We start from the raw sequence: 9,727 nt of genomic DNA, 5'->3' as shown, positions 1-9,727 counted from the left end.
AGACTTTAGTATGCAAATGAGCTCGGGCACGGTGCCGCGGCCCTAGTGTGAGTGGCCCCTAAGTATTGCAATATATGTCTGTGTGTCATTGTTTGGTCTTTTAAGCTGCATTTTGTTACTATTAAGGTCAGTACTAAAGGCAGTACCCAAAACATGTTGAGAAGAGAGGATGAATGTCGAAGGGTGAACATGAAAGACAGACATCTACTGGAAATCAATCTGAAGTTTTCCACTTCCATCTTTTTGTTTTTAGAAATTACGACAAGGTAATGGAATTACTTTGTTTAATTACACTGAGTCTGAAAACACTTGGCCCGCGTTGAAACAGTCACAACACAATGCTGTTGCCAAGACATCAACTGAAATACTCTCTGGCATCCCTTGTTTAATCCAAACCACTCGCTCTGGTTCAGACCTTCTCATCCGGAACGTTTGGTTGTATTAAAGACACGACAAGATATGTGGGAGAAGGGTTTCAAAAAAGTAAATAATCGTCATCCTTCCTGACAATGGAATTGGAACCGTTCTCCCACGATTTCCCGACTTGTTATGTCTTGAAAGTAACCTAATGTTCTTGACGAGAAGGGTAAAGAGTTCGAACCTTACCGACAAAGACGAGGCTTTGACGGAAGAGAATGTGTGGAAATTGTCTAATGTTGATTTCCACCGGTTCTCTGTCAACAAAAGTGTCCTCTTTGTCGGCCTTTGATGGTCTTTGTCTGCCTTTGGCTGTCTTCAACAGAATTTTGTTCAGCTGGTGGAAACCATCCCTGATAGTTCCAACGGCTTCTCTTTAACAAACAGGTTTTTATTGGATGCTGGTGGATCCCTCGGTAAGAGATGGGGTCTGCTGTGGTTTGGGAAGAGCCAGAAGAACAAGACACTGCTATAGAGTACGTCTAGCTGTATGTCCTTTCAGGACACGCTCCTCTGACAAAGAGCAGATATGTCTTCAGAATCACCGTTGACAGCAGGTCCTCAGACACATGGCAACAAGCAATACAGGAACAGGATGTCAAGCCATTAGAGATGTCATAGTCTCTCGGTTTTGAACTTTGTCACTCTGTATGTTCGATAAATAGAATTCCACTTGGGAAAAAATTAAAATGGATATTAGGCATGTACCAAAACATTATCCCCTTTGTTGGAATTTAATTACTATTACAAATGTATAAATATACTTTTTGCCAAAAAAATAAAATAAAAATAACAGTAAAGATTACCATAAGAGAAATAATTTTGTGAATGCTTTCAGCCAAATTTTCCTACAATTTATGACTGCATACATTCTAAGCATTTCTGCCCCCCCAGTGGGAGTCGAACTCCTAACCCTGGTGGTGTTGATGCTTTACTCTACCAGTTAAGCAACACAGGGAACCAACCCCCTAACCCCGGCACAGTGTAAATGGCTTGGGAGCTAGACAGGAGCAATTGATTAATTTAATGAAAAAAGAGAAAGGGGAAGAGAGCAAGAGACAGAAGGAGACAGGCAGACAGAGGGAGACAGAGAGAGAGGGAGTCAGAGAGAGACACAGAGAGAGAGGTTGGGAGAAAGACCTAGACAGGGAGAGAGGGAGAGAGAGGGGGGGGGGGGGTTTGGGAATGCTCAGAGGGTGAAGGGTTAATTCGTGGCCGGGGAAACCTGATGCTAATTAAGTCTTTGGAATGCCGAATCCTGACATTCTGGTGAAGCTCTCAGAGCGGCTGAGACGCACAGGACGCAGGGAGTGATGTTTTGGATTTTATTCCTCGCTGACGCTCAGAAAGGACGCGCGCTCTGAATTCTGCTAGAAGGTAAATAAACATCGATCAATAACTTTGAATACTTTTCTTCAGATGAAGTGGCGGATGATGTGGTTGTTTGGGAGACATAGACTGAACGTAGTAACTGTTCGTCCACGTTTATTGTTGTTTGGTTTTTGTTGTTATATGGAAATATTGAACCTATACCTACCCCAGATAAATGTACACTTCGATGTGTATAACTCTTTTACTTTAGGGAGAACCGAGGAAGGAGGGAAGAATGGAATTGTCCAGACTATCGGTGATGCTGGCGTTATACTGCTCACCCCTGATGGTGCGCGGTGCCGCAGAGCCGTGCAAAGGGACGCAGTGCCACGGCGGCGAAACCGGCGACCCGAGGCCGTGCGTCGGGGAGCATTGCCCCGGGGGTCGCTCCTCCAGACCCCGGAGGCATCTACACTACAACCCCGCAAACACGGGACGCGCGGCAGCACACGCAGTCGCCAGTTCGCAGCACGCCTTCGTGAGCTCCCCCAGAGCCGCTGTGGCGGAGGGTTTCGCGGCTATACAGCCCCCTCGTGGACGGGACGGCGGGAGCGCGCGGACTAGAGCGGGGGCGGAAGCGTTCCCGTCGGGGTGCCACGATGGGAGCTGCGGTCCTCTTCCTCCTGCTTCTCCACAACGACACCTTTACACCGTGAACGAGACGCGGGACTGTCGGGGGATCGAGTGCAAACTGCCGCTCCGGATCCGCCTCCAGCCGCGACCCAAGCCCTGCGTTGGGGACGCGTGCCTGGCCGGCTCCGAGGAGGGCCAGCCGGTCCACCTGAGAGACAGAGCCGCGCAGTTCATGGGAGAGATGCCTGAGTTTGGATATCCTTCCTCAGAGCTTGGGGGTGCCCCACTGGGAGTCCAGCTCACATGTGACATCAAACCAGGTGAAACTAATGTTAATATGTATAGCCTAATCATACCAATACATATACTATTAATAACAAAAATTATAGGCCATAGCCTACTCAAATGAAAACTGCTATTAACTAATACCAATTCTAACAATGCTAATACCAATTAATGCTACTATTAGTAGGCCTAATAATAATAACACCAATAATAGTATTACTTCTATTAATCTTAATATCACTAATAATATAACCAATAATAGCAATACTACTAGTAATAATAATGCCGGTATGCTTTGGTAGCAGCAATCTATTCCATTTTAACTTAAATGCTATTCTAAATGGCACATGTGTACGCCCCTTTTTTATGTATTGTGGATGTAAGTAACCTCAAAAATTTATAAAGATCATTTTTTACTGATAAAGCAAGTATACAAATGTACCGAAGCGCAATAAAAAGGCTCCCCTTGTTTCACACTCTGTCACGTATGTCAGCCAAAATTGACTAGAGGCTATGACTAACTGGCTTTTGTCTCTGGGGGGGATCTGCTAACCGTAGCATGATGTCCGAATGACCTTATACAGTTTAGTGGAGTAGTACAAAGTATCCTGTGATGATGCTTTTCAGCACAAAAGGAACTTATGGTTTGTGATCACATCCTGCTTCAGAGAAACTAAATACTCGAAATTCAAAACAAGGACCTTTAAAAAGATGTTTGCATGTTTCTTGTTCCAGTCCTTCTAGAGGGAATTGTGGTTGTACTTGAATGCATCATCTTATTCATCCTGTGTGTCCTGTGGGTTTAAATATATAAACGATGATGATGAGGCAGCAGGTTTTCATCTCCTTACAAGCACCAAATGCTTTCTGTTTTAAGTGAAGCCAACCGGGTCTCTGTAGGAATCCAGCTGTGGGTTCCTTAAACTATGTTTGAACCTTAATAAAAAACAAATTTGCTTTTAGCAGATTCATGTATTCAAATCAACGGTGGATTCAGATACAGGTCATTATGGAGCATGTAGGGGTTTGGACAGTACAGAGACAGGAGATTTAGGAGCAGGTAGGGGTAGGAAAGTACAGATATAGGCCATTAAGGATCAGGTAGGTTAGGCAGTACAGAGACACGTCACTGAAGCCTGGGTAGGGGCTAGAGGTTACAGATACAGGTCATCACAGGAGCAGGTAGCATTTTTACAGTCCAGAAACCACTCATAAAGGAGTAGGTGTTAGACAGTACATATACAGGTAATAAAGGAACAGTTTGGGAATACAAACTACAGAAACAGCTCCTAAAGGAGCAGGTATGGGTTGGACAGTACAGAGACAAGTTCATCACGTAAAATGGTAGGGTTTTGACGGTACAGAGACTGGTCAACAAGGATGAGGTGGGGGCTAGAGAGCACAAAGACAGGTCATTAAGGGCAGGTAGGGGTTAGACAATACAGAGACAAGTTCAGCATATTAACCTTTTACATTTAAGGCATTAAGCAGACGCTTTTATCCAAAGCGATTACATTTGTCCTAAGAAGTGAAACAATGTATCGCTTTCGGTACAGTAGAGATGTTCATAGAACCAAGTGCAAGTGCTAACAATCACGTACATTAAGTGCCAGGACGTACAACATACAATGGTGGGCGGAAGGGACTGGATGGCTGTGCAGACTCTAGGTGAACACAGAGATAGGTCCCTAATGTCTTGCCCAATGCCTTCGTACCTTCATTACAGAGCAGGCAGGGGTTAGACAGTACAGAGACAGGTCACTAAGGTAGGGATTAGGGTGTCTTGCCCAGGGATACCTTCATTAGGGCTATACATCGGGATTCAACCCAGAACCTTTCTGCTTGGATCAATGGACACCCTCGAATTTAGAACTTTCAGATGTAAAAATGGGGGCCAAAAAACTCACTGCCTCAACCCCTTCCATCCACTGCCCTCCAGGGGAGAACGAGGTTCCATCCGAAGATGCCCTCATCCTCCACCTGCAGCTGTCCAAGGGTCAGGAGAGTCTGGTGGAGGCCCTGCGAGCACAGCAGGTGGTGATCAGGGACCTGCAGCAGAAGCTGGTGGACCAGCAGGAGGCGCTGCTCTCCCAGCAGCGGGACATCCTGGCCGAGCAGCGGCGCATGTACGAGCAGATGGACACGGTGAAGGCCCAGTACGGCATGCTCTCCGACACCGTCAAGCAGGTGTCCTTCCAGGGCCTGCAGGGGGAGCTGCAGAGCTACTTCCAGAGCCACCTAGCAGGGCTGCAGAGCCAGGCGCGCAGCCAGCTGCAGAAGTCCTACGCCGTGCACAAGATGGACGCGGACTCCAAGGTGGTGGAAGTGATGGACGTCCTGGGCGAGGCCCACTTCCCCCAGCCGCTGTTTGGCTGCACGACGTCCTGCAGCGGCGAGGAGTTCTGTGACTTCCAGAAGGAGCCCCCCCGCTGTGAGAGGTGCACCATGTGTCCACCGGGCTTTTTCCTCATCTCCCAGTGTTCACCCAACACTGACCGCATGTGCCAGGTAACAACCCACCCTTGCTAGAGGTCCAACAGAACAGGGCTGCGTCGGACAGATAATGTTTTGGAATTGAAGCGTCCAAAATAGAAGCCCGAAACATTTGCCGTCCGTGTGCTTTGCTTCATTAGCACACTATGCTTCGGTTTCTTTTTTGGGTGACGCTACAAATATGAGGTGAAATTCGTGCTCTGTGTGCTGGGCTTAATATGATGAGGTTGTGGTGTTGATGGTGAAAGTCCTTAAAGAATTGTGAAACAATTATGCAGTGTTTCCCAATCTCGGGGTCGGGACCCCAATTTAATTGAATATATTGGAGATTGGGAGATTGCTGACGTATTACGTAAACTTAAATGGATACATTTTTTATGTAAAATGTCTTGAGAGGCCCTGTAAAGGCTTCATATCAACAGATGGACTGCAAAGGTATTTGTACACACAAGGGACCTTCTACTCCTTATTGTGGTGCAATGTTGTTGAGAGTTAAAACAATGTGGGGGAAGTAAAGTTTGGGTCAGATCCAAAAATGGGGTTACAGGACCAAAAGCGTTGCAAAACTACTGCACAGTATTGCAACCCAAGCCTGCCATTAAAAGTTGAACTCATGTTGGGTCGTTCTTGGACCTTTGAACTCTTGGTTCTGTAACCCTCGATGGGAAACAGACTTTTCGTCTCACAGAGAAGGACAATCAGTCAACATCATAAAATATCTGTACTAGGGCTGCGATAAACGATTATTTTTTAAACGATTAATCTAGTGGTTGTTTTTTTCGATGCATCGATTAATCTAACGATTAATTTTTTCAGTCCGATTCGATTTCGATTCGATTTGATTATCGATTATCTCCCCATTAATTGACTAATTGACCCATTAATTGACCCATTAATTGACTAACACAAAGGCCTTCCTTCCATCTCCATTTTGCAAAGACGACATATCACAGAATCGTTTCCTTTTACATTAAAGAACTCCCATACTTTAGAGGAACGAGTGCGTGGCGCCTTGCACTTATGAAAGTCTCAGGAGCCACTCGCGTTGCTACTACACTCCGGCGCCGCCATCTTTGTTTTGGGTTTTTCGAATCAACGCGCATTTATCACGTCAACGTAATTTATGAGTTGACGTCATCGATTATGTCGACGTCATCGATTATGTCAACGTCATCGATTATGTCGACGCGTTGTCCCAGCCTTAATCTGTACCATCCATAAATTACAGGACCGAGATGAATGCCTGGAGTTACCAAGCATCTGTGGGGAACGGGTGAAGTGTCTCAACACCCCAGGTCAGTTTACAATTGTCACGGGTTTTAACAACATTGAAACAAAAGTGAACATTAATACAAAGTCGTTTTCTCCCAAATGTGTTGAATTGTATACAGTTTGAATGTTAAGACAAACTGCTTTTCTCCAAATGAATTCATTGAGGTTCCATGCTGTACGTCTGTATGTCTCCCAACAGGAGGCTTCCGGTGCCTGGGTATCTCCGAGCGCGAGGCGGAGACGGGCGTGTGTGGCCTTGAATACTTCTACAACCAGGAGCTCCAGGAGTGCCAGGCCTGCTTCGACTGTGATGGGCAGCAGGCTTCGGCGCCCTGCACCGCCGTCAGTGATACCGTCTGCACGGGGCCCCTGCTGTCCACCGAGCCGGTCCGTCTGTCCCAGGCCTGGGGGGGCAACGTCCAGGTTCCCCCAGCCAGGTCCTTCTCCCGCTCCTCCTCCTACTTTGGCTCCATCTTCCCGGGCCTGCAGCTCAACATCCTCGGCAGCGGAGACCCCGGCGGGCTGCTCTCCATGCAGGGTGGCCGGCTCAGTTTGCAGCAGCACGGCCTCCTATGGCTGGACCACAACTTTGCCCTGAAGCACAGCTGCCGCAACTTCCTGCAGCTCGGCATGCGGCTCAACGGCAGCCAGGAGGAGGAGAGCGGCCGGTGGGACCTGAGCGGCGTTCGCATCGAGCAGCCCGACGGGAAGTACTTCCAGAGCGTGAGCGTGAGCGGCGCGGTGGAGGTGGAGCCCAACCACACCCTGAGCCTGGTGCTGAAGAGCCCCAACCAGCACTGCAACCAGACCAAGGACCTGCACGCCTACGACCTCCACGGACACCCCTTCAGCCTCTTTTGGCTGTCGCACGACACCGGCTCCGTGGCTATGACGGCGCAGACCACCGTGTCGGCGCACTACCAGACCAGCTACCGGCCGACGTTCCGCACCGTGTCCGTCTCGGACGCCTACATGGTGGGCCTGACCCACGACAGCCGGGGCGTGCGCTTCACGGAGAGCGGCGTGGTCAAGTTCGTCCTGCAGCAGGCGCTGTACGCCGTGGGCCACACGTGCGTCCGCGAGGGCTTCTCCGTGGTGGCCTACACCAACCACAACGGCAGCGCCCAGGAGGTGATGCGGGCGTTCAAGGCGGGCGTCAACTACCGCGACACGTCCGTCACGCTGTCGGGCGCGGTGCGCGTGGACGCCGAGGACACGTTGACCTTCGAGGTGAGCACGCCGGCGCAGTGCAACGTGCGCTACTTTGGCGACAGCAGCGGCATCAGCGTGCTGAGCCTGGTGTGGATCCCGGCAGCCGTGTCGTCGGCGCTCACCGCCACCGTGTCCCCGACGGGCCTGCCTTCCGGCGCCGTGCGGAACAAACCGCTCTTCTTCCAGCAGGTCAGCCCCGACAGCCGGCAGATCCACCTGTCCACCGCCGGGGAACCCAACGCCCGGAAGAACTTTGTGTTCCGCGAGCAAGGCACGGCCAACGTGGCGCTCAACCTGAAGCTCATCCACTCCTGTAACGTGGTCAAGCTCTCTCTGCACCGGGTGGCCGGTGGTGGGAGTGGAGGTGGAGGTAGCAGTCAGGCCAAGGCGGGTCCTGTGGCCCAGCAGGTGTCCGGACACATGCCTGAAGGGAGCGAGTGGGCCAGCTTAGGGCTGAGGGCCTCTTTCGAGGTCCAGAACGGCACAGCCATCTACGTCACCTTGGACTGCGTCCGCGGGCGCGTGAACCAGATCACTAACCAGGGCGGGACCAACATTTCCATTCTCTGGGTCACCCTGTGATCTGTGATCAGTGATCCCGGATCCGTGACCAGTGATCCAAAATATGGATGTCTTTCCCTGAACCTGGATGAAATATCATGCATGGATTTGGTCTTGATTTGCAGAGCAGATTCAAAAAATACCAAAGTCAAGCAGCTGTTTCTATTCCTCAGAAATTATTTTGCATAAATATGATATATCAGTGTTTTGTGATTTTATCTATTATTTTGTGTAGCATATATATGTATATATATATATTATCAGGAAGTACTTCCTTGCTAGAAAGTACTTTGGCTGGTTGAGAAGTGACCAATCCGACGTTAAGTATGTTGCAAACTGTGTGTGTGTGTGTGTGTGTGTGTGTGTGTGTGTGTGTGTGTGTGTGTGTGTGTGTGTGTGTGTGTGTGTGTGTTTGAGTGTGTGTGTACATGTGTCTTTTCCTGCATGTATGATTCATTCCATCTGATATAACATATTTCTATGCCTGCACATACTTTAAATAAACATGTATTGAATACTTATGTTATTAAGCCTTACAGAGCTTCCAATAAAATCTTACATAGAACTGTTATAGACAGAGATTATGTAGTAGAGCAGGATTCCATTGGATTTCTGCTTAATAACTTGTTTGTTATTTTTCTAACTTATTTGACATTTTGAGTAAAGGGCTTTTCCTAAAATATCATGATATGTTGCTTGTCTTCACCAAACATGATGTAAGTTTTCTCCAACACATACATTTAATACATCATATTGTATACTGGAGGACACAATAAAGTGCAGAACATTCAATAATACACTGATGGAATTTCAAAAGGGCTTTTTGGTTGTTGTCTACATTCACAAACGCTAGGCTGTTAGCCATCAGAAAGACTGGCCAAGCATGTCCTCATTAACACACCCGCACACTGAGTGTGTGTGTGTTTGTCCTGTCGGCCAGAGAATTAGAGATAATGAAGCGTTTCAGGGTCTCGGCTGGGAAGTGGTCGGCTATATTTTGTCAACCTTCATCAGCCTGTCATATGTATTGCTTTTCGTTTTGCTTTTGGGAGCTTGGAGATTGCTTTAAATCCCGTATAACAATGTGTGTATTGTAAATTAATATTATCATTGACAAAAAATGTTGATTGCATTTTTTTAAGCTCGTAAAGTGTCCAACTCTTGAATGTAAAAGGGTTCACATTCAGTGGGTACATCTTAGTGGACAAAGCCAAAAGACATCAGAAAGAGATAGCTAGTTCATAGATAGATGGTTGGATGGATGGTAGACAGTTGAATGACTGTCGGCTGAAGGAAACGATGGATGGAAGATGGACAGACGAAGGGATTGGTCTTTCGTCTTTCGTCTCAAAGCACAATGGTTCACTCTGGTGAAACAAATAATGATCTGCATCTGTCTTTGTTGAAGGCACGACATATGACTCATCATCGGGCACTTATCAGACCATATGTTTACATTTTCTCCGACAATTCTCCGCCGACATCCGCCCAGACTCCAGTGCTGCAGTCCGTCTGCGCTCCCAGAGCCGCGGCTACTTAACTA

General features: G+C 48.0%; 1 protein-coding gene across 2 annotated transcripts; it reads left to right on the top strand.

Moving 5' to 3' along the window:
• Nucleotides 1-1,568: 1,568 nt before the first annotated feature.
• On the top strand, nt 1,569-8,981 carry nell3 (NELL (neural EGFL like) family member 3). 2 transcript variants are annotated; one of them, XM_030348631.1, is made up of 6 exons: nt 1,569-1,794; nt 2,000-2,109; nt 2,158-2,681; nt 4,586-5,154; nt 6,368-6,434; nt 6,611-8,981. In XM_030348631.1, the coding sequence occupies exons 2-6, from the start codon at nt 2,024-2,026 to the stop codon at nt 8,203-8,205; spliced, it is 2,841 nt and encodes a 946-aa protein (XP_030204491.1). In that variant the 5' UTR covers nt 1,569-1,794; nt 2,000-2,023; the 3' UTR covers nt 8,206-8,981. The 2 variants fall into 2 exon arrangements, with proteins under 2 accessions (XP_030204491.1, XP_030204490.1); XM_030348630.1 differs by having other exon boundaries at nt 2,000-2,681.
• Nucleotides 8,982-9,727: the final 746 nt, after the last annotated feature.

This window comes from Gadus morhua, chromosome 23 (genome assembly GCF_902167405.1).
Source record: "Gadus morhua chromosome 23, gadMor3.0, whole genome shotgun sequence".
Lineage (NCBI taxonomy): Eukaryota > Metazoa > Chordata > Actinopteri > Gadiformes > Gadidae > Gadus > Gadus morhua.
This window is presented reverse-complemented; position numbering and strand designations above follow the sequence as displayed.

Coding starts and splice junctions, on each gene's coding strand:
- nell3 (XM_030348630.1), top strand. CDS start 2,024: ATGGAATTGTCCAGACTATCGGTGATGCTGGCGTTATACTGCTCACCC. Junction 2,682..4,585: donor CACATGTGACATCAAACCAG/GTGAAACTAATG, acceptor ACTGCCCTCCAG/GGGAGAACGAGGTTCCATCC. Junction 6,435..6,610: donor GAAGTGTCTCAACACCCCAG/GTCAGTTTACAA, acceptor GTCTCCCAACAG/GAGGCTTCCGGTGCCTGGGT.